At 41.5% G+C, this 25,364-nt stretch overlaps 1 protein-coding gene across 1 annotated transcript in view; it reads left to right on the top strand.

The window, feature by feature from the left end:
• The window catches only part of KAT2B (lysine acetyltransferase 2B), a 45,400-nt gene extending 24,596 nt beyond the window's left edge, over positions 1–20,804 (top strand). The window contains exons 7-18 of the mRNA XM_056857314.1: positions 6,002–6,108; positions 6,405–6,530; positions 9,982–10,118; positions 11,719–11,930; positions 13,354–13,480; positions 13,869–13,979; positions 16,329–16,472; positions 17,264–17,378; positions 18,213–18,249; positions 18,431–18,494; positions 19,022–19,106; positions 20,611–20,804. Of these exons, the coding sequence (XP_056713292.1) occupies positions 6,002–6,108; positions 6,405–6,530; positions 9,982–10,118; positions 11,719–11,930; positions 13,354–13,480; positions 13,869–13,979; positions 16,329–16,472; positions 17,264–17,378; positions 18,213–18,249; positions 18,431–18,494; positions 19,022–19,106; positions 20,611–20,804 (1,459 nt within the window). The remainder of the gene's footprint in view (positions 1–6,001; positions 6,109–6,404; positions 6,531–9,981; positions 10,119–11,718; positions 11,931–13,353; positions 13,481–13,868; positions 13,980–16,328; positions 16,473–17,263; positions 17,379–18,212; positions 18,250–18,430; positions 18,495–19,021; positions 19,107–20,610) is intronic.
• The last annotated feature ends 4,560 nt before the right edge of the window (positions 20,805–25,364 follow it).

The following is a 25,364-nucleotide window of genomic DNA, read 5'->3' as shown; positions in this document are numbered from 1 at the left end:
GGCTGCCAAAGAAAAGTGTGGAAATAATCCATTCGCGGTTAAGAATTTTTATTAATTCCCATTGACTTCACTGGGAGACATAAGCATGTGCTTAGCTGCCTTCCACCGGGAGAGTATTTCTTGATTTTGTCTGGATCAGTAATTAGTTGTGTGTGCGTGTAAAAGTGCCGTCAAATGGCACCCAACTTATGGCAACCCCATCAAGGGGATTTCAAGTCAAGTGAGAAGCAGAGGTGGCTTGCCATTTCATTCCTCTGCAGAGTCTTCCCTGGTGGCCTCCCTTCCAAGTACTGAGCCTGCTTAGCTTCCAAGATCTGACGGGATTGGGCTATACCATGCCGCCTTCCCTGCCTAGTAATTAGTTAGCATGCTTAATTAAGGTACTGGGGCACTTGACCAACGCTGGCCTTTGATGGAATTATCCTGCCTTGGTTCTTCAACCATATTGTATTGTAATAATGAACTTTAAATTGGGCATGGCCAGATGAGGATAAAGCAGGCTACCGAGAGGTTCTGGTTGCCAAGGAGATGAAAGAATGCTGGGGAGTGAGTGACAGGTGAGGGAGAGTGACAGTTGGGTAAGTGTCAGTTGGGGAATTGGGGTGCCGACAAGGATGCTGGAGGTGATATGAATGCCGTGAAGGGACTGGATAGCCCTGGACTGTGCAGCCAAGCGCTGTAGCCCTGGGAACAGAGTACCAAGCCCTGAGAAAGGTGAGAGACTAAGCCAGGAAGGATCCATTTGTAGAAGTCTGCCCAAGAATTCATGAGCAACAGCTGAAATAATAAAGTAGTAGACTAAGGGAGCTATACTAAACAAGTCTATTTGGGATCATAGAATAATAGGGCTGTAAGGGTCCACCAGGGTCATCTAGTCCAACCCCCTGCACAATGCAGGAAATTCACAACTACCTCCCCCACACACACCCAGTGACCCCTACTCCATGCCCAGAAGATGGCCAAGATGCCCTATAGAATCACAGAAATACTATGGAATACTATTCAGATCTGTACAGTGGGCTTAATCCCATAAAAATGTTCTTAGGATTCCACTAAAAGGTTGCCATCCTAAGGACACTTTCATGGGAATTGAAGAACATAGGACTTATAGTTCTAGGTAGACCTGCTTAGGATTACTCCTGAAAGAATTTCAAGATGCCAGAACAACCAACTGGAAATGCAAGTGCATTAAGACTGAGAAACTTTGTGTGGAGTGCTGGGTGGGGGTTAGATTCTGATAGGAAGCTATTCTTTAATTAGAGATATGAAGGCCCAGAAAAAGGATAGAAAAGTTTGGGGTGGGGGACACACGGCTCTTACAACTTGTGTTGAAAAGGCTTGATCACTCAGCGGCAATGGCACTGAAGAAGAATGTTGCTCCTTTGTGGGAGAAAATGGTGAATGTAGTGATTCTCTGCCTTTGCCTATCACCAGGGGGCCATTATTTTCAGGGCTCAGGCAGACCGACCAAGATTGCTAATCATGTGTTCTCCATGAAATGCAAAGAGCAGGCATGAGCAGCCGGATTGTTAGCCCAGCTAATATTGTTTTATTGTTCTTGTTAAAAATGAGAGGCCATGACCATTCCCATGCTGAAAGCAAGTCTTGGCTCATAGAGTTTGCCCCTAAATTCCAAAATAATGTACTTGTAAAATTATTACTATTAGATCCCATGGGGTGGGTGAGTCCCTACCATAGCTTAGTTTTTGGGTAGTTTTACTTCCAGATTGCTCCAGCAATAATGTCTGTACTTAACTACTGCTCTTAACCACTGGGTCACTCTGGTGTATTCAGTTTCTAAACTGAAATGCAGATTGTAAAATGCATTAGTGATTTTGACTATTAAACTGGGAATGTTATCTTAGATTGACTGTTAAAATGGAGTATAATGTATAATAAGTGGCAAGAGCTTCTTCTAGTTTTGTTTTCAATTTGAACACTGTTGGTTAAAGTCCAGGCCATAGGAGTTAAAATAACTGAAGGAAAGAAAAAGTTGTTGCAACCTCATTAAGTACCCAGGCAGAAGATAGCTAACTAAATTGTTTCCAGCTTCTATGCACACTGGAAGGCAGAGCTGATTTTGAATTTTACTCGTATTCAGATGATCTCTTACAAGCAGTATTTACCAGTGGGAAGTATTTTCATGATAGTCACATGAGAGGCTGCAGGTAGCCGTGCTGCTCCAAAGCAGAATCCAAACATGATCCTACTTATTAAGTAGGATAAATAACACATAAAAGTGTGCAAGCTTTCAAAGTTCTCCAGAGTTTTAATTAATCCACAAATGGTTTTGGAAAAAAGCATCAGGACAGCAGTGTGATGGGTAAAGTTTGCCATCACTTTTAGCTATAGATGGTATTTTTGTTTGCTTATATCCTTAGAGAACTGTGGCTAGACAAAGGCAGTAGTTTATAAGAGACTAGACATCATTGGTCTCCAGCTGTTTGCGTGTATAGTGTTACAGTATAGTCTAACATTCCAGTCTTAGAGTGCTCATTACTTTGGGGTTACTTAAATCATAGCAGAGAATCTTTAAAGCTCATACATACATGACACTAAGTTGTTAATGTTTTTATGCAACTTAGAGACAGCAAAACTAGTGTGATGACAACAAAAATTGAGATAACTCCAATCAACAGCACTATTCTAGCATTTTATCTTATATTCTAATAGAGAAGTCGGCCAAATCTTTGGATACTTAAATATGGTTACTTGAGCTGTGAATGGGCAAGACAGATCTTTCTACAAACTGGAAAAAGGTCCTAGGTTTGCAGGAAAATGTGAAGCCTTTTTTTAAAACAAAACATTTTTATCATTTCAAAAATGATAAAAGGAGTGCCTGTAGCTTTAAGCAACAGATTCAGTAGCTGTTGATAGGCAACCACAGCATTCCAGGCTTCAGTTTCTGTGAGTAAAAGGCAGGGGAAGGGGCAGGCCTTTCCAGGCCTATTTTGGCCTTTGAAGGACGACTCACTGTGGTGACGTCTGAGGAGGGCAAAGTATGGGGAGGGAAGAAGCCTCAGCAGGGTATAATGCCATAGAATCCACCCTACAAAGCAGCCATTTTCTTCAGGTGGACAGATCTCTGTCATCTGAAGTCCAGTTGTAATTCCGGGGGATCTCCAGGTCCCACCTGGAAGTTGGCAACCGTAGGCTTTGTAGCAACCTCTGGGTGACTTGATACCATCTGACTTGCATGACTCAACTAGGCCTGGCTGCGTGCTACTTACTGTTCAACGGCAGCCACCCTATGAAATCCAGAGTGGTGCAGTGGTTAGAGCTTCAGAACAGGGTCTGCAGACCCCAGTTCGAATTCCCATTTTGCTTTGGAAGCTCACTGGGTGATTATGGACAGGTCACATACTTTCAGCCTATCAAGAAGGCCCGTTACCAGGACTTCTTGTTAGGGGCAGCCAAAATACAAAACTACGCAAACACCTGGGGTATGAATCCTCACACCTCAGTAGCATAGTTGCCACCGGCCCCTTTGCGCTACCCAAACAGTTAGCTGCCAAGGGGCAAGCTTCCAGCCTTCCTGGGATTAAAGCTATGAAAGTCACCCCTGCAAGGTAGGCCACTTGCAGTGTGAGTTTCACAAAACAATTACTTGGCAGGTGTAGCCATGAGGCATAGGAAGTGGAATTAGATTGAAGCCAATCTGAAGACTAAAACACCACAAGAAATATGATTAAAGTGGTTTATTAAGATTGCACAAGAATTCTTCAGAATAACATGAGACAGTGAGAGAGAGAGTAAAGCAAGAAAGCTAAGATGCAAGGCTAACCAAACAGTAAAAGATATTAGTTCAGGTTATCGAGATGTTACCATTCTGCCACTGAAAACCTCCAGCACAAAGTCCACTCAGCTCTGAGTTTTCCAAAGGATTCAGACAGCATGTTTGTGCTGTAAGACAGTCAGAGCATCAAAAGGCTGGATCATGAGACCAGAGCTTAGCCATCAAGGCTCCACAGCCATATAGGCTAAAATTGCTATTTTTATGCCCAAAGTTTCTAAATGCTCTGAGCTCATTAACCAATTAGAATCATGGGCGATGATCTAAATTAATTGGGTACATCTGTTACTAACCAAATGACCAGGGGTCCCAGAGCGATTGGTAGGGAGGGAGGTTGGCTGCAATCCAAGACCGTCCCATCCTTTCACAGGTGACGAGCAATAAATTCTACAAATTGAATCGAATGTGTGAATTGCCGGGCCACAAATTCGTCCTTGGAAACTAGGGAGGCAGAGTATAATTTGGGGTCCTTATCTAAGTTACAAGAGGTCACAGCTCTGCTGAATCGTTCCCACAGGCCGGTTATTTTCCATTTCAACTATATATTACAATTCCCAGGTAGGCCCAAAAGCCTGAACCAAGAACAAGAAACTGGTAAGAAAGACTCAATTTCTTGACACAGCCTAAACTGACTCACAGGGTCGTTGTGTGGATAAAAAGAAGGAGAGGAGACTGATGAAAACTGCTTTATTCCCCACTGTGGACAAAGGTGGAGCATTTGGGTTGCCAGGTCCCTCTTCGCCACCGGCAGGAGGCTTTTGGGGCAGAGCCTGAGGAGGGCGGGGTTTGGGGAGGGGAGGGACTTCAATGCCATAGGGTCCAATTGCCAAAGTGGCCATTTTCTCCAGGTGAACTGATCTCTATCGGCTGGAGATCAGTTGTAATAGCAGGGGATCTCCAGCTGTTACCTGGAGGTTGGCAACTCTACAGAGTATAAATGAAGTAAATAAATAATAAATATATTTAAAGATGGGAAGCAGATAAAAGGTAGGTTGATGAGTGGCTGAGAAGGAGAGAATAAGGCAGGGAAAGGGAAGAGGTTTGGGGGATTGACAGGAGGAGGGAAAGAGGAAATCATGTGGGGAGGGGGATACAGGGGAAAGTGATGTGCCCCCACGCGTCTTTGAGGGTTCCCTACTATGCCAGTGGGCCTGGCCCAGCGGCTGGCACCACACAGCTGGGCCATAGTTTCCCTAGGTGGAGGCTGCCAGGGGCAGGGGGAGGAAAAGCTTAAAATAGAGGGGCCGATAAGGGTAGACTTGTTGTTGGGTGGGCAGGAGATAGGGTTGTGAACTCCAGGTTAGGAAATTCCTTAGAGATTTGGGGGGTGGAGCCTGGGGAGGATGGAGTTTGAGGAGGGGAGGGACCTCAGAGGAGTATAATGCCATAGAATTCATCCTCCAATGCAGCCATTTCCCCCAGGGGAACTAGGCTTGCCAACCTCCAGGTGGGGGCTGGCTATCACCCAGAATTATAACTGCTCTCCAAATTACATAGATCAGTTCTCCTGAAGAAAATGGCTGATTTGGAGGGTGGATTCTATGGCATTATACCCTGCTGAGGCCACTCGCCTCCCTAGGGTTACCAGGTCCTTCTTTGCCACCAGTGGGAGGTTTTTGGGCCGGAGCCTAAGGAGGGTGTGGTTTGGAGAGGGGAGGGACTTCAATGCCATAGAGTCCAATTGCCAAAGCGGCCATTTTCTCCAGGTGAACTGATCTCTATCTGCTGCAGATCAGTTGTAATAGCAGGAGATCTCCAGCTACTACCTGGAGGTTGGCAACCCTCCCGTTCCCCCAAGGCTTAACCCCCGATTCTCCAGGAATTTCCCAACCTGGAGCTGGTAACCCTAAGGGGGAACTGTTCTTTGTAATTGGGAGATCTGTTGTGATTCCAGGAGATCTCCAGGCCCCACATGGAGGTTCTCAACCCTGGAAGGAGAGAAGGATGCAGGAAAGGGGGAAAAGCTATGGGGGCTTTCAGGAAAGGGAAATGCACATCACTACCAAAGTGAATTATATATCAGCTCTGTACTTCTCTAAGTTGTTTTATGTTTGATAGTTTATCATTAAAATTTATGATCTGACCGTTTTGCCAGGTGAATGCGTATTTGTTCCGAGTTTGTTTTGAAACTACATTACAGTAGGGCAAGCTGTATTTCTTCTAGTAAACAAGACTGCGTGGTAACTTTGCTTCACCTTATGCATTAAGGTTCCTATCCATGTTGGAGGAAGAGGTGTATAGTCAAAGTTCTCCCATCTGGGATCCCGATTTCATGGCATCCTCGTCTCGAACTGCCCAGCTAGGCATCCAGACAGGTAACTGCTGTTTGCTGTAGGGCTGGGAGTAACCATAGAAATAAAATAAGTACCTATGCCTAAATGCAATAGAATGTCCTTTGTCCATGCTATTTCAGTTATAATCTATATTGCTTTTCTGTTGCTTTGTTCAGATAAAATGGTGGTTTCAGTGCATTGGTTTTTGTTCAATCACACACGAAATGTCAATATGTTACTGAATGTAAATATACACACAAAGTATAAAACTATGTGTAGAAGTGTTGCCATTTGAGATAAGTTGCCTTAAACCTGCTTTCTTTTTTGTGTAATTGTAGTGATTAGCCGTCCTCCAGTGGTGAGGTCTTTTTCGTGCAGCACAAGTCCCTCATCTCTCGAGCAGCCCAGTGGTGGGAGTTTGAGTCCCGCCTGCAAGGCTGTTTCCGGCCTGGACCCAAACCTGGGTACGTAAAGGGTGACGGACTTCATCTTTGTATTGTCTAAGCCTCAGTGAGCACAATCCATCGGGAATCGCTCCTGCGTAAGCTGTCTTGGAAGGGAATGAGAGTTGAGCAAGAGTGGGGCTGTGGTTGGTATCCTTCCTACGGCTTGATTCTTTTCTTAGGAGGCCGCTCCCTGGCAACTGGCCGGCAGCGCAGCAGTGCTGAAGGGGATTGTCCTTTGGGGATTTGCTAAGGCACCTCCCCATTCTTTCATCAGGTGCAGGATCTTGGTGTGGTACTGGACACTGTTAATTAGCTAGCATTTTTTAAAGTGATAGTACGGAAGCTGAGATGACTTAGATGGCCTTCCAATGCCAGTTAAAGTTGCTTTTACCTTTTAAAATTAGCCTCTTAACCTGGTTTTAAATATTGTGTAAATGCTTTGAATTCAAACACTGTGATTACATTAATATTTCATTAATTTGCAGTCTATCTTGAGCACTTTTCAAAGTGGAAAGGTGCTGTATACTGTGCGTAAATAATAACAACATACTGCACTTTGGTGCAATGACAGTCCCTCATTTATTTATTTGATTCATTTATTCCCCACCTTTCCCCTCCGTGGGGACCCAAAGTGGTTTACATCATTCTCCTCCATTTTACCCTCACAGCAACCCTGTGAGGTAGGTTGGGGTGAGAGATTGCGACTGGTCCAACATCACGCCGCAAGCTTCCATGGCACAAGCGAGGATTCAAACCTGGGTCTCCCAGATGCTAGTCTGACACTCTTAGCCAGTTCACTGCCCTGGCACTAGCTCTATTAAAGGGCTTAATTTGAGTCAGTGACTTATCCCTGGACCCAGGACTTATCCTAGAACCCATTTAATTCCCTGGGCTCAGTCGTATGCAGTGCAACCTTAAAAACACTTTTCTGGGAGTAAGCCCCATTGAATAGACCTGAATAAGATTATGAGTAGACCTGCTGAGGATGGCCCTGTCAGTGCATAAAATTAGTACTTTAGTTCAGGGGTGATTAGCTACAATAACTTTGCCTTGAACATTGGAATGGGATTATATCCAGAAGGATGGGCTACCTAGTCTTCAATATGACCCAGCTATATGCAACATGCCATCGGTGGTAATCCGTGATAAAGCCCCTATACAGAAAAGGCCATAAGTCTGACCTTTCTTGACACTAACCCAAGGCTGCCTAAAGGAAGAACAGAACTTGGAATGAAAGTATGTAATCCCTTCCCTTCCCTTAAGACATAACTGGAACCATTATGGTGCTCAGACATGCATCCCTGGGGACGTTTGAGTGTAGCTGCAGCGTTCTATGCTTTTGCTACTCAAAATCTCCAATTCTGAGCCGAGAAGCTTTTTTGCCTCCTTTCCTATCAGGCTTCTACCTCTCCCCCTACAAGCGGTTAATGAAGCAAGTCAAAATATAGCTATTTTTAGTTTATCCTGAACCTCAAGTGCCACGCTGTCTCTCTGCAGCTTTTGTACCATATGTGCAAAATGTTCTGCAGCGGAAGCTCGGCTGCCAGATTTGTTGATGCATGAGCCAGAAGGCACATCTATCATTTCTGCTCTTAATAGTCTTGTTTTTGTCATTGTAAGCATTTAGTGAATAGACATGCTGAGTCAGAGTGGAATTTTCAGTCTCATTTTAACCCAAAACAATGATAGAAACAGTAATAAGAAAGCAACTCGCTTTACCACTGTGAGAAGGGCTTGGTGCAGTGCCCCTGGAGTCTCTGCCCGGGACCAGCTGAAGTGCAGATATTTCCAGAGAAGGTGGTGAACTCCCCCTCTCTGGCAATCTTCAAGCAGCAGCTGGACGAACACCTGTCAGGGATGCTGTAGGCCAATCCTGCATTAAGCAGGGGGTTGGACTAGCTGGCCTGTATGGCTCCTCACAACTTTATGATTCAGTGATTCCAGGCACACTAAGGTAGTAACGAGCTTGTTCACGAAGGTATATGAGGCTGTGTAAAGCTTTCTTGACACTCAAAAGAAACCAATGAAAGAAATACAAAATGAAACTCAAGAGATGCTGCCATTTCTAAAATAAATGTTTGCACAGGCTTATCAACATAATGCTCCAGGGTCTACTTTACTCTGGTTTGCATGCAAAAAATAATAATCATTTCAGTCACTCAAGTTGGTTCACACCCCTTTCAACTAAAGCAGAATGCAGAAATGAGGCCATGGTCTAGTTGTTCTAGCCAGGTCTTTTGACGTGAATGAGTGGTACACAACTTTGCTTTTTGATGTTCACAGGCCATTGTGATCTGGCAAGAAAGTGGTTGATTTGATAGGAGGTAGAAGTGGGCCTTGGCAGCTGGAGGTGTCACAACTTCCCTCACGGCTTTTGATTTCATTTCTCTGACATTACAGAGGGCTAAGTAGCTCCTTCATGAACTTGTGAACACAGGAAGCTCTCTTATACTGAATCTGACCATTGGTCCATCAAAATCACTATTGTCTACTCAGACTGGCAGCAGCTCTCCAGAGTCTCAGGCAGAGGTCTTTCATATCACCTACTATTTGATGGTTTTAATTGGAGATGCCAGGGATTGAATTTGGGACTTTCTGCATGCCAGGCAGAAGTGGGTCACTGATCCACAGCCCCTCTCTAACATGACCTTGGAAGCAAGCTATAATGCCAATAAGCAATTTTAATGGACTGTAAAATGATGGTGTACACACCATAAACAAACCTAGCTAGTACCAATTGGTGAAAAGATTTTTAGAGTGTTTAGATGGGAAGCAACTGGTCAGGATATTTGCTGTTCATGGTGTGTGAAAAAATTGCATTCAAAAAATCAAATACACACCAGTCTGGCTTATAAATGTTCTTCCTTTTTATGGTTTTTATGGTTTTGGCAACTTTTAGAGCTTGTATCTGATGAAGGGAGCTTTGACTCTCGAAAGCGTATACCCAGAAAATCGTGTTGGTCTCTAAGATGCTTCTGTACTCGAACCAAACGTTTTCAGAGTTCTGTTAGTGCTGCCTGTTACCAGCTGTAAAAATACATATCTGCCAGAGGTTGAAACTCACCCTTCCTGTCTGGATTTTAATTTTTCTCACTAATGTGATTGTCTACCTGGCATTTTTTTCTGTTGCCAGTTAGAGAATGTTATATGCATCCATAAATATAAGGAATATAAAAAGTGCTTGGAGAAAGATACTTCCCCCACCCCCCGAGATGGCTCATCATCCATTGTGAGCCCATCTTCCAGGATGGTTGTGTCATAAGGAACAGCTCCTTAGACATGATCTAACAGCTATTTGAACCCATAGAGTTGCACTGCAGGGCAGTCATTTTTGCAACTGTGAATAATATTGTTTGATGCTGTCCCATGACCTTGAACTCCTGCCTTCTGATAGAATATATATTTTGGTAGTTAGAACTTCTTTGATCATTGAATAATTCTTTTTTTGTGTCGTGACTTAATTACGCAGGAGAGAAAAGAAAAATTAATGAGCCTTATTCTGGGGAGGATGCTAAGAAGCCAAGAGTTGTAGGAGATATTCCTATTGAACTAATCAATGAAGTGATGTCAACCATTACGGATCCAGCCGCAATGCTTGGCCCAGAGGTGAGATATGTAGCCTTGGCAGAATTATTAATGTCAATCTTGCATGTTGACCTTGTTAGTTACAGATGGTGGATACATTTGTTTTCACACCTAGCTCCTTTTTAAATTTCTAGTGAATTTTAATGTCTGGTCAGTTTCGCTGTTGAAGATAAACCATTCAATATGATGCTTTTAATTCAGTCCACACAATGACTTTTGATTAAATTTTCACCATGTCTAGGACTAACTGTGCTGTAGGTAGCTTGCGGATTATATCACAATTAATAAAACATTATACAATTGTAATGCAAAGTAATTAAACCTCCGCCACCAAGAAATAACACTAAAATGCATCATGTAGTGATTTCAATACTTGACAGAGCATGATAGTTTAGAAATGCTGCACGTTCCATTTCTAGTATTTATTTATTTATTGACGGTGCCTTTCTCCAAGGAGGACTCAAGGCGAGGGACAATGTTAATTAAAAGCCTTGTAAAGCAGCCAAAACTGAAAAGACTATCTCAGCATCTTTTTGAAAGATCACCTTGACAAACCTATCATAGCAATCATTTGTAGTAAAAGCCCTTCTAGATAGTTTGGGTTGGCAAAACCTCCAGAATATCAGCTACGCAGGGATCTTCTTGACATCTCTGGGAAGACCATTTGACCTCACAGGGCCATATAGAAAAACAAATACTGTTATAAGCCTCATTGACCGTTGTTGCCACCTGAAAACAAACTGCCTATTTTGATTGTAAAGGGAGGAAATGCTTCTGAAGATATGTAGACACATGAACACATGAAGCTGCCTTCTACTGAATCAGACCCTTGGTCCATCAAAGACAGTATTGTCTACTCAGACCGGCTTTTTAAAGAGATACCTTTTAAAGAGATACCTATTTGTTTGAACCTCCAAATAGTAGTGGTCAAGAGTGGGATCTCTTAGAGTGATAAACCATGATCTTTTTCACATAAATGTCTAAGATATTTAAAAGCCATTAAAAGTTTTATATCTCAACTGCTACATTGAGAACTCTGCAGGCATATAAAGTTCCAATGTCAAATTTATTAGGAGACAAAGAACAGAATCCAGAGACCCAAACACAGATCAGATCTTTTCTGCTGCAATCCCAGTGCTTCTCCAAAAGCAATTCCTTAGAGTTGGGGGAACTGCTGCTGGAAATTGCGGACTCCCCAAAATATCTAAGGCAGGAGTATCAAACTCAATTGTTACAAGGGCTGATATGACATAAATGCCACTTGGTTGGGCCAGGCCATGCCTTGCCAGCCCAGACCGAGAGTTGTGGGGCGGGGGGCTGCCTCAGCTGGCTTGCGGGCCAGATAAGAATTCTCAAGGGGCCGGATCCAGCCCGTAGGCCTTATGTTTGACACCCCAGGTCTAAGGTTTTTTCAATAATATGTATCTTTCAATTTGACTGAGAGTGTCTGAAGCTGCTTATAGTTTGCACAGGCAAAAAGTCTTGTCCAGTTGATAGCTGAAGTTGTAATGCTAACCACTCTCAGAAGTCTGTTTCATCCTACATGCACATGTGTGAAACCGAAGTCACAAAACCTTAAAATGTACTCTGAATTAATTTTTTGCTCTTCTCTTCCCTGAAGCAGACTAATTTTCTGTCAGCACATTCAGCCCGGGACGAAGCAGCAAGGCTAGAAGAGCGCCGAGGAGTGATTGAATTTCATGTCGTTGGAAATTCCCTAAACCAAAAGCCAAACAAAAAAATTATGATGTGGCTGGTTGGCTTACAGAACGTATTCTCACATCAGCTACCCAGAATGCCAAAAGAGTACATTACTCGTTTAGTCTTTGATCCGTGAGTGCCTTATTTTTTTTTCTTTGTGGGAAAGCTCTGATTAAATGAACTGTTTCAATGTTGAAAGGAGGCTTTCAAACTACACTTCATTCACTGGGGTTAGAAATACAACTTTTAAAAAAATCACCAGATTTTCTACTTGGCAAAGAATAGCTCAGGTCTCGGTATTCATTTCTGATAAAATTAATTGTTATAAAATAAACCAAGAAGGCCCACACCAAGAAATAGTTCAAAGTACGCTACAGAAAAATAAGTAGATTTTCAGAAAACCTGGCACTACTGACAAGTAAACCTTGTACCAACACACTTATTATTTATTATTCTCCTCCATTTACAAAATTCATATCCCACCATTTTGCCCCCAAGGTGGCTAACAATTTAAAACATATGTGATAAAACCACATTTGAAAACCATTAAAATCAACCACCCTCTCGAAATGTATTAAGACATTGGAATGAATCTGTGAAACTGCGTTCAAAATTATGGCTCTCCAGTCTTGAGTAACTATGACTTGGATCCCAGGATTCCTTTCTTCACCTCACGGCACCTGAGTGTGCTTTATTATTTTGAAATCAAATGGCCTCACCAAATCTGAGTGCCCAAGAACTCCTGTGTTGTTAGCCTAAACAAGAAACTAGTAAGTGAAAGAATGGACTGTCACCATGTTTATACTATAATACAAATGGCAGCGAAGCTTTTTGCTCTGCTCTCTGAAGTCAATAGCAAGTAGCTTAAAGGGACAGAGCAGCATGGTTCAAAAACTTCCCCAATGGAAATGGGATTGATACAATTCCTTGTTCAGTTATGACAGCTTCTCTATTGATTTCTCCTGGAAGCTCTTTGTGTATTGTATTGTATTTTGATTGTTACAAATGCAAATGAATAACATACAAATGCAGATTAATAACAAATGAATCTGTAAGATAAGAGTTGGGAATTCATACAATGTAATTTCACATCTTTAAGAACGGAATAATTCTTCAGAGTAATCTAGCCATCCATCATGCAACATAGATTTCAGATACTTAGGATATAAAAAAACACAGTAAGAATTTTCAATGCCATCCTGAACATTGACTTCATGGACTTAGAAGGGAGTAACTCTGGATGGCACTGTTTATACATTAAAAAAAAATGGCCCGATCTCTTTGGTCATCTTTTTATCTCAAACAATCAACATCGGTGCTCTTTTAACTTCTAATATAAATTCTTGCTAAAATGGCTTGAGTTGTTGGTGAAAAAGATGCCGAAAGAAATAAAATTCTTTCTTAGCATCTACTTTCTATGTAGAGCATAATGCCTAAAAGGTATTGATGCCTGTACTAATGCCATGAAAAATGGCGGCATCTGTGTGTGTTTGTGTTTATAATTGTGTATCAATAATAACTGAAATAAAACTGAACTAAATGTACATACCTCCAGGAAACACAAGACCCTTGCCTTAATAAAAGATGGCCGTGTGATTGGTGGTATCTGTTTTCGGATGTTCCCTTCTCAAGGATTTACAGAAATAGTTTTCTGCGCTGTGACTTCGAATGAACAAGTCAAGGTAAAGGCAATTTTAGTGGCTACAGTGAAACCATAACCAGATTCTGTGAACTCTTTTGAAAGATTCGGAAGTCAGGTGTTGTGACTGTCATGAAAACGACAGTGTAGCTCTTTCTGTGAACACAGTGGGATGTCCTGTCTCTCCTTCCCAGAGGGGCCCCTCATGCATGCCCCTCACCCCCGGCCAAGCTGCTTCTGAGGGGACCTCCGCAGCAGAATTTAACACGGCATGAAGGGCTGCAATTAGGAAGGAAAACTGGCAACCTTTTCTCCTGAGTCTCAAGGAGAATTTTGATTTAAGAATGACTTCGTGCTTATTTTCTAAAATGTGAACTTCAAAGTTTTAAAACTTTTGCATTCTTCAAAAAATTGTACTAATTTCTATACAGGGTTACGGAACCCATCTAATGAATCATCTGAAAGAATATCATATTAAGCATAACATTCTCAACTTCCTTACGTATGCCGATGAATATGCAATTGGTTACTTCAAGAAACAAGTAAGTAGTCTAAGAGTTTTTCATTAGTGCAAGGGACTATTAATTATTAGTAACCATAGAACTTAATTAAACCTTTGAGCATCAAGCTATGAGTGGCACCAGCATTATCTGAATATAAACCCATGCTGATTCTTTGTGTGTGTGTGTGGTAATTTTCCACTCCAGTACTGTATTATCTTGTGCCATTTATTATGTTGCTTCTCTATAATGCAAGAAGAGTTTATTTTTCTTTCTTTCCGATGATGGAATTCTCCATGTGAAAGACAGCAGTCTCATGGGTGATTTTTACATGGGGAACAGGCTTGTGTAGTTTCCCTATTGCTTCTACAGCTGCTAATACAGCATAGCAGCAACAAGGCTTCCAACACAATTTTTCCTGTTTTTTTAAATCAGAGATTGATACCTTTCTCCTTATATCACTGCAAGGAAAGGGGCTAGAAACCTACTAAAAAAAAAAAACCAAAACACGGATACCCATGTTGTTATAATGGTGCATGACATAACACTATTCAATAACCATTTTTAAAAAATTAAAAGTCTCAGCTCCAGGGAGAGGAAATAGTTGTTGCAGGGGAAATGGCTGCTATGTGAGTGGGGCTGGCAAAACCCAAACTTTCCCACAGCCATCCAGACTTTGTTGCAATCTTTCCAAAAGCTTTGGGGCAAAACAGGTTTAAGAAAAAACAGAGAAAAGCTGGGGAAACCCCAAGAGGTGCACAAATGCGCCATGATGCTATGGGAAAGCAAGGAAAGAAAACTCCACCCTAACAGCATTGAGGGAGGAAGCATGTGGTATAGTCCAACCTCATCCGATCTTAGAGGCTAAGCAGGGTTGGTACGTCAGTGGGGAATCACCACCGAAAACTCTGCAGAGGAAGGCAATGGCAAACCACCTCTGCTACTCACTTGCACTGAAAGCCTCTTGTTGGGGGTGCCATAAATTGGCAGTGTCTTGACAGCACATACCTATGTAACAGCGTCAGACTAGGGGCAAATAACTCATATGGAAATCCCATGATAAGAAATAAAAGATGTCAGAGTAATAGAATAGCTCTTAGTTTGCTTTCTCTGTAACCAGAACCCTTATTTTCGTAGGAAAGTTAGGAAATGTAGGAGTAGGAATGTCTTTAATAGTATATTATATTTTGAATGGAACTTCTAAAAGTTGATTTAGAATAAAGATTTTGCTAACAGAGTGGTGTAGTTGCTAGAGTGTTTGCCTAGGATGTGCGAGTCCCAGGTTCAAATTTCCATTCTGACATGGAAGCTTTGCTGGGTAACCTTGGGCTAGTCACACACTCCCAGTCCAACCTACTTCACAGGGTTGTTGTGAAGATAAAATGAAGGAAAGTGGAATGATGTAAGCCACTTTGTGTTCCAATGGGGAGAAAGATGGAGCATAAATGAAGTAAGAAAGTAAGTAAATAAATAACTGGAGGAAACCCATCAAATTTCTTGAAGGCTTGCTTAAAAAACAACCCGGGATTACATTAACTCATTGCACTTATTAGTCATTCTTCCCTGCCCCATTTGCTTGATTCTCCATCTTTCCCCTGTTATGATATATACTATCAGTCTTTCCATCAAATACAGTGGCTGATCCGCTTTATAGAGAGAAGATATATTCCATTCTTCCAAGAAGCCAGTGCCACTTCCAAGTAAGAAAGAGTTGGTTTTTATATGCCAACTTTCTCTGCCACTTAAGGGAGAATCAATCCTGCTTACAATCACCTTCCCTTCCCCTCCCCACAACAAACACAGGTAGGTGGGGCTGAGAGAGCTCTAAGAGAGCTGTGATTAGCCCAAGGTCACCCATCTGGCTTCATGTGTAGGAGTGGGGAAACCAACCCAGTTCACCAGATTAGCATCCGCCGCTCCAAATATGATAGTAGAGATAGATGCATTCCTTTCCCCAAATCCAAGAAATAAATAAGCGAGGCTGAGTCTAGTCACTGACCTGCCTCTCTGCTCTTGTGGGTTCAAGCAGCAGTTCATTCCACTAAGTGGTTTGAAATTTTGTGGTAGATTCCCCCCCCCCCTTGAATTTTAGAAAACATTTTTCTGAATATCTACAAGCCCCAGGGACATGTTTTTATTTTTTGAACAAGGTTTGGAATAAGATATGAAATTGTCTAAAAGCAATATTGTGGATATTACATGTGGTCTGGTTGTGGTATGTTCTTCATTTGGCCATATGTGGGTTCAAAAATATGGCCTACACTAACATGTGCAGAATTGTTGCTTCAACGAGCTGGAACACTCATGGATCCAAGAAAAATCTGTGTTACTTCAAAAGTCTACTAAGAACAAAACAAGAATATATTTTTAAAAGGTTTTTTTTCCCCTTAGGGGTTTTCAAAAGATATTAAAGTGCCCAAAGCAAAATATGTTGGCTATATCAAGGATTATGAAGGAGCAACTTTAATGGGATGTGAATTAAATCCAAAGATTCCATACACTGAATTTTCAGTTATCATCAAGAAGCAAAAAGAGGTAAAAAAAAGTTTTCTGTTGATCCAGTGTTGTAAAAGAACCAAATTTATGCTACTACTCCCAGTTATTTCTCAGGGTTAATAGAACAAATTGTTCTAGTTGATTTTATTTTGTTTCTCCCCCCCCCCCCAACACAGAGGCCTAGAAGTATCGTATAGAATTATTTTTGAGGATCTGAAAAACTTATATGATTTCTTTTGAAGTGTTACTTTGTCTTTACATCACAGATGATTTTGCTTTTCATATTACATTCCACCCAACAGGTGTTCCACAATTTTATAAAGCACCCTTGTTTGTCCTGCCAATCGTTGTTGCAAATAGAATTTTTGACACTAATGACACAGTAGCACACAGACTTGGTTTATACTCCAGCTAATCTAATGTAGCATACAGTTTGATATTTCCAATACAAACTCAGCAAAGATTGCTTTATTAGCAGGGTCAGCCGTTGGACTAAATGAGGCAGCCCATGCATATATCATAGCACGCAAGAAGTTCAAAATGGGGACAGGAACTGCACATTGAAGGCAACTTTTAAAAATAGAAATTAGGTAAAGCATTGTGTTGTAACTTTGATCCAGTAAAGTAATATTTCTAGATAAAAATCCACAGACTGTAGTTTTAGAAACAGAAACTCCTAAGTCACAAGAGTCATGGGCAAATGGGTAACAGTTGGTGGTGTCTCCACTCATGTGAAAGAGAGTTAACTGATGCACTAACAGATTGCTTACCCGTACACTTTCCTTCACTTTAATAATTAAGTCTCCTTTCTATGTCACCCTTTGTTACAGATCATTAAAAAATTGATTGAAAGGAAGCAAGCTCAGATTCGGAAAGTTTATCCTGGTCTTTCTTGCTTCAAAGATGGAGTACGGCAGATCCCCATAGAAAGCATTCCTGGAATTAGTATGTACCCCTTTGTCAGTTATCAGTGAGGCTACATTAAAAATAAGAGTGTTACTGTTACGGAGTGTATTTATTAGTTTGCTGCAGTTTTGAGAAAAGGCTGGATTTTCTCTCGTTAATGTTTTCCAACTTGTATAATTTTTATTCCCACTTTTCAAAGCCACAGTACAAAAGAGTGAGCAGTAAAGGTCAAACTGGATGTGTGAGATTACTCAGCTGGGCTGGAAGGAAAGTGCAGAAAGAGACTGAGAGGAACAAGGGGGCATGATTTTTTTCAGTTGCTGAAAAAAATATAGACCACCACCACCCCTCCTGCTTTAGCTATAAACCTGTCTACCCCTCTGTATTCACCTTTAGTTTAGCCTTAAGATAAATTAGAATATGAGATGCCTTTGTGTTTAAAACTGAAGCACAGAGCAATCCTAAACAGGTTTCTTTTAGAAGTAAGGCTCAATTATGATCATGAAGATTTAGTTCCTAATAAGAGGTGGGCTTAGGTTGCAGTTTTGTATGATTTATTGTGCAATGAGTTGGTTCCTATCTAAACCAACCTTAGGCTCAAAGACCCAAATAAATTGTTTTTTCAATCCCAGTCTGTATTTAGAAGCAACACAGAACTAAGGACTTGGTAATGAATTTAAGAATTAGGGCCTTATGGGGGCATATTATTGAGGAATGCAGTGTCCTGCAAAGCAAAATGGAGATGGAGTTATCATAGTAGAGTGCTTGTTTTTTATTAGCTTTAGAAGTAGGGATGTGCTGTAGTTTTGTTATTAATTCAGTTGATTTTTATCTTGCTTCTTTTCAAATGCTTTCATTTTATTTGCTGTCTAGGAGAGACCGGCTGGAAACCAAGTAGCAAAGAGAAAGGGTAAGAGCTGTTTGTACAAGAGAACAAGAAACCGTTTTAGTTGTAACTTTTGAAATATCTGTATCCTCATCTGTTGTGTGTATTAAGTAACTGTAGCAATAATGTTTAGAAATGTTTAAGGAGACTAATACAAGTGAACAAAACATACATGTTAATCTTCTTGTCCAAATTTTATTTCAAGTAAAGAACCCAAAGATCCAGATCAGCTGTACAGCATACTAAAAAACATTCTACAACAGGTAAAGGTGAGTATTCATTTGGATCATATGAATCTTGGTAAATATATTTATTTCCAATGAGGAAGATTAGGGAAGGTTAGAATACATCAGTAATCTTACAAAAGCAAATCTGTGTTTCTTTATTAAATTGTATCATACATTGGTTAGCTCAATATTGTCTACTAGGTCAGCACTCCCAATCATAGAATGTAACAGTTGGAAGGGATCTTGGGATTTAATCAAGTCCCCCTCCTCCCAAGTACTTCTCTTACCTAGGCACTGACCATACCCATAAGGGTATAGCTTCAGCAAGATTGTTATCACATACACACAGACCAGCTTTCCAGATCTTTCAGGCAGAGAAAGTCCTGTCTCAACAACCCTTACCTGAGTCTCTTGAACTAGAAATATCAGAGATTGAAGCTGGCACTGTCTTCATTTAAAGCATGCGCTGTACCATGGGGTCCCTTGCTTATTGCCCTAAATTACTTGGTAACAATTTCTGGTATGGAACATCTATTCATATGAGAAACTTTTTTTCCCCTTTACAAAAGAGCCATCAAAGCGCTTGGCCTTTCATGGAACCTGTGAAGAGAACAGAAGCTCCTGGATATTATGAAGTTATAAGGTTCCCCATGGGTAATGCCACTATCAATATGTTTTAGAAGGTTAGAAGAGGGGATGTGGAATGGTATAGTATAGCCTGATCTCTTCAGATCTCGGAAGCCAAGCAGGGTCGGTACCTGGATGGGAGACCACCAAGGAAGACTCTGTAGAGCAGGGGCGTCCGTTCTTTTGGCTTCCCTGGGCCACATTGGAAGAAGAATTGTCTTGGGCCACACATAAAATACACTAACGATAGCTGATCTCAGTGTTTTAAGTAAGTTTACGGTTTTGTCCTGGGCCGCATGTGGCCCAGGGGCCTCAGGTTGGACAAGCCTGCCATAGAGGAAAGCAACAGCAAACCACCTCTGCTTCTCACTTGCCTTAAAAGCCCCTTTCTGGGGTCGCCATAAGTCAGCTGCAATTTAACAACACTTTACATACACCGTTAGGAAACGATGGGTAGCCATGTTAGTCTGTCAATAGCAGGAAAGAGTACTATAACTAAATATGTAATTTATTGCATTGTGGACAATATCAAAAGCATGCCTCATATGGCCGTATACCGTATTTTTCACTCCATAGGACACACCGCTCCATATGACGCACCTAGAAAAAATCTTGTTTTCCTCCTCTAAAAACTGGGCGCGTGAGCGTCAGGACGGCGCGAGCCGGGTTCCCCACCCCAACGGCCAGCTGGGAGGCGGGCGGGGCTGCACAGAGCTGGCTGGGCGCGTGTGCGTCGGGACCATAAGATGCCCCCCCAGCTGGCCGTCGGGGCGGGGAAAGTCGGCTCGTGCTGGAACGACGCGAGCCGGCTCTGTGCACCAGAGCCTGCTCACGGCGTTCCAGCATGCCCAGCCGGCTCTGTGCGCCCTGCCCGCCTCCCAGCTGGGAAGCAGGCGGGGCGCACAGAGCCGGCTGGGCACGCTGGAACGGGGCGCACAGAGCCAGCTCGCGTCGTTCCAGCGCGCCCAGCCGGCTCTGTGCGCACATTCGCTCCATAAGACGCACAGACATTTCCCCTCACTTTTGAGGAGGAAAAAAGTGTCTTATGGAGCAAAAAATACGGTATAATGCCAGTACCCAGGCTTGGATCCTGAAGGATTCTTGCTTGTGGAGGATGGCTTTATTGCCTTCTGCTGCAGCCCAAAATACCCTCCCCCCATCATTGCTCCTGGTGTACAGGGAATCCACTAGAACAGCACTGCAGAGGTCATTTTGGGCTGCAGTGCACGGGTTTTTTGTGGAACTCCTTCCACCCATAGAAAAGTTCTAGCAGAACCAAGCCTGAATATAGATACATGATAACTAATGTGTGCAACAGGAGCCTTGATTTAATACCAAGTACACAAAATTTGATAAAGTGGCTACCTGCTCTTTGTAAGAATATTATGTTCTTTTCCCTGAGGAAAGGGGTCAGTGTTAAAGTGTCAGTATTATTTTATGAATAAGACTGATGTGTGTCAGTCCATCGGTCTTTATTACGGCCCCCAGGCCATTCAGAAGCACAGTAACTGATGTGTGTTTTCTTATACAGATCTGAAAACTATGAGCGAACGACTGAAAAACCGGTACTATGTATCGAAGAAATTATTCATGGCAGATTTGCAGCGAGTGTTTACTAACTGCAGAGAGTACAACCCTCCTGAGAGTGAATACTATAAGTGTGCCAATATACTAGAGAAATTTTTCTACACAAAAATTAAAGAAGCTGGGTTAATTGACAAGTGATGTTTTAGCTTACTTAAAACACAATCAGTATGCCTACTTAAGAGCAGAATATGCAGTTCATCTTTCAATAGAATTGGAATTTGTGTTAAAAGATATTTGTTTATTAACTAGCACTTTTAAAAATGTAATATAGAGAGTTTATTTTATTAAAGTACTTTTTAAATGTACACCTGCATGCCCTTTTGCAGTGGATTCAATAATACATTTTTATTAGATGTATTGCACAAAACTGTTTGGAGATTTGGAAAGGGACAATTTTCCAAGCAGTGAATGTTTAAGCTTAAAAGTAATGCAGTATCAAATTGTAAAAAGCTTTTTTATTTTTTACAGCAGAGATGCTAATGAAGGGGGAAATGAATTTTATATATATTTTAATGAAATACTCAACTTACAAGAAGGTGCTATGAGAATATTAGAAAGAACTGCTCTAAACTGTAATGAGGAAAATCCCCTAATAGGTGCAATTTTTTCTTATTGATTTCATTCTTTGTATTTGCAACCACTATGTCAAAGGAAATCTGACTAGTTATGTTGTGCGTCATGCTGACTTTGGTTATATAGGTCATAAATTCCAAAAAGGACTTCAAAACCTGTGGTAGCCATAAGAGCCATATACTCTTCTATACTGTTTTGTAGGGCCAACTAAAGCATACTTCAAATGAAGAATCGTCTTTTCTATTATTGTGTCCCAAGCTGGCAATTACTTGGCTGCATTAGGAATTTTATATACATGGAAAAGCCACTCTAATCATACATTCCCACAGTAGCTGCTGCAGTGGGTGGGTGGAAGGGGCAGATCCAAAGATTTTCACACACATCAGCCAGCAACAGGATGCCATGAGTAAACTGAACAACATTCACTTTAACCTAACTAGTGCAATGTGATTTTTAGTATTCCTATGCAGAGCGTATGCCTTCCCAGTCTTTCTGCAAATGAAAATGTTTCCATTATGCAAGCAACTTTCCCTTCACACTGTACTAGATGGACATGCCTTTCCTGTCACAGCTCTCTGCATTCTAATCCTCCCCAACAGAAAACCAGTCATAAGGGCTAAGAGCTCTGGTTGTGAGATGCAGTACAGGGCTGAAGTCAGAAGGGAAACTGACAAGTGCACCCCCCACCACACACACACCCCTTTTGCACAAATAGCAAGCTCTTTTGTAAGGCAGGGAAGATTTCTGTTAATTCCCCTTTCACTGTAGCCCATGCTGGTGGGGAGCTGCAGTGCAGGGGGGAAAGTACTAAAATCCCTTCTGAAAACTTCCACATTTGCAGTTCTGTAAGGATTCACCTACTCCTTAAACTAGAGCCCTATCTGATACTTTCAAGTGTTTTATGAAACTTCATAAAAAGTTGAGCATACTACAGCTAAGTTCACTTCCTTTCCATCATATATTAATTTAATTAAACTGGATTTACCACCTACATTTATAATAGTCTTATCATATTCTTAATGATTGCAGCTATATTTTCACTACTCCTTACATTATACATAGGAGATACTTCCATTCATGCCAATGGAACGTGAAGGAAATATTCATTAACTACTCTGTTCTTCTTCCTTGTGAGTGGGCAGTGGTTGTCTCACAAGCACTGGGAGTACAGGGCGAGGAAGGATGCATCATGGTAGGGGTGGACTGCTTCTGTGTTTAGAAATGCTGTCGGTGGACTCGAGCTTTATGCTGTTTTTAGACGTGCTGGTATTTCACTAGAAAAGTGGCAAAATGCATTTCAATAGAATTAGCCGTTTTTACAAAATGCCTACAGGAGTATCTATCCTACGAATAGATGACCCTTGCTAGAAGGAAATGGTACAAAAGCTAGTAAAAATGGTAACATAGAAATGCCTTAGCGCTTTATATAAAATCAGTCAGATTTATTTGGCTTTGTATTTAAGGTACAATGATGCAACTGTGTATTAGGGTATTTAAGTAGTAATTTTCAAGTATTTTGTAAACTGGGCCAAAAGAATCATCTCTTAAGCTTGATATCCTGTGAAAGTGTTACTTTCAAAGATTCTTATTGTCTTGAACTTAGAGTCTCTTCTATATTCAGAACATTGGTTTCTAATTTAAAGATTATTTTCATAGATATTGTGCAATAAAGCTATATAGTATGATGTGTTTTAAAATGCTTTAACAAACTTCACATTTGTAAATTTATTTATTGTACTGGTATAAATTGGCTTTAAATTATATGTATGAAACTAATCTTGTGTGGTATTTGGTACTTTGCATTTTGTAAAGAAACAAAGTTTATTTTGCTTGTGGTGAGATTTTCATATTAGTTTTGGATGTGTTAATCTTTCTTTACATGATAGCTGCATGTCCCATGGGCATTTACTTAAATGCCTGTTCATAGAATCATTGAGTTGGAAGGTACCACCAGGGTCATCTAGTCCAACCCCTGCACAATGCAGGAAATTCACAACTACCTCCCCCACACACAACCAGTGACCCCTACTCCATGCCCAGAAGATGGCCAAGATGCCCTCCCTTTCATGATCTGCCAAAGGTCATAGAAGCAGCATTGTTGACAGATGGCCATCTAGCCTCTGCTTAAAATCCTCCAGGGAAGGAGCACTCACCATCTCCTGAGGAAGCCTGTTCCACTGAGGAACCGCTCTGTTAGAAAATTCTTCTTAATGTCTAGACGGAAACTCTTTTGATTTAATTTCAACCCATTGGATCTGGTCTGACCTTCTGGGGCAACAGAAAACAACTTGGCACTGTTACCATTCAAATGGTAACAGTGGTATTTACCATGCCAGGGCAAACTATATAATTATATTTGTCCCAAGTTTAAGCAGTCTTACATAGGGTGTGCACTGTCAAAAAGGTGATTACTCATATATTGGCTAGGAAGGAGGGCACCTTCAAAAGATGCTGAGGTAGCCAATGATGGGTTGGTCTCGTGGGTCTGAGGCCCTGAAGGACTTTACACATTAAAACCAGCACTTTGAATTTAGCCCAGAATTAAACAGGCAGCTGTTCTAAAACTGGAGTTATAGGTGGGTGCTGGCTAATGCCAAGCAAAAGACAGGTCCCAGCATTCTGTACTAGTTTGAACTATCCAAATTACATTTGAAGGTGGAACTCCCAACATACGTTATAATAGTCTAATGTATTGCAGAAGTATAAGTTGTATTATTTTGGATGCTGACAGCTCTCCTAGACCGTGCCTGCCATGCCAGCAAGTTCCAGAAACAGCAGAAACTTTTCAGTTAAGTACAGAGAAAGGGGAACTATGTATGCTGTTCAGACCTTGGGATGCAAATGTTTTAGATAAATTGGTACCTGTAGCAAATATTCCAGCTTTTCTCAGAAATAAGGTCACAATTTGTCCCCATCCAGATTCAACATCATGTTTTCCCACAGCACCACTTCCATCTTGTATGGGTTAAGTATCCGCTTGCTGTCCCCCATCCACTTTGCCACAGCCTCCAGCATCTGGGAAGTTTAGACTGACATACACACCAGGATATCATCAGCATATTGATGAGACTCACTCTGGGTGATCTCATAGATGGATCTTCTATAAACATTGAAAAGCACAGAAACTTGAACACCACTGGCTAAATTTCAAGGTGTCGAATCTCATACTACCAACCTGAAAGATCAAATGGTACCAACAAAAGGTAGTGCCAGACTTCCCAAAATATTGCTCGAAAAAACTCAATAAAATGTCACGATCAACTGTATCAAAGACAGCTGTCTGGCTAAAAACCTGATTGCTAAACAGTGGAAGAAACCTTATCCAAATACACCTGAAGTAGTTCTACTGTCAGCTCAAGCACCTTGCCTAAAAAAGGCAGGTGAGAAGGTCTATAATATGACATGTTCTTATCTACGGAAGGTTTTTTTCAATAGAAGGCACAAGAAACTTTTTTCCTGGGACATTTACCAAAAAAGGGCAAGGATCAAGTTATCCAACCCCCTTTTGATGTCAAGTCTTCCCCTCTCCTTTGAGGCACTGTCTGGAGAGGAGTAACCTGCAACAAATTTCTGGTATGCAAAGGGAGAAGAATTCTGTCCCACTAACTGGGGTGCTCTAGGATAAGTCAGGAAGAACAAAACCCAAGACAACAGCTTTTATCCAAAGCTCACTCAGAGGCTGATCAGACAACAGGAACTTCCGGTGATCTCAGGGCATAGTGATTAGTGTCAGATGAGGATCTGGGAGACCCAGGTTCAAATCCCCATTCTAGCATGGAAGCTCACTTCAAAACCTGTAGTAGCACCTCACAACCAGATTGACAGATGAGTATTGTTAGCGAGTACATCACTGGTTCAAGTTTTATTATTAGTGCTTGGGAATGGCTTAAAAGTGCTGTCTCCCAGGATATTTTTCTCTTTAGTCAGTATTAAGACTGCACTATGAGAGGCTACAAAGGAGATAAGGTGGGATCTGAACTAAATTGGCGATTTCCACTATTCTTCTTGCGGCAGAGCCACCTTATGCCATTCCTCAGGGTCCCCTATTCCCCAGGAGTGATTTTGTGGAGATCAGTGGGCTGCAAGTAGGAACGCAGAGAGAGAAACGTTCCATTCTACTATGGG

Source organism: Euleptes europaea, chromosome 11, assembly GCF_029931775.1.
Source record: "Euleptes europaea isolate rEulEur1 chromosome 11, rEulEur1.hap1, whole genome shotgun sequence".
NCBI classification, from domain to species: domain Eukaryota; kingdom Metazoa; phylum Chordata; class Lepidosauria; order Squamata; family Sphaerodactylidae; genus Euleptes; species Euleptes europaea.
The sequence above is the reverse complement of the archived record's forward strand: the minus strand, read 5'-3'. Positions and strand labels throughout refer to the sequence as shown.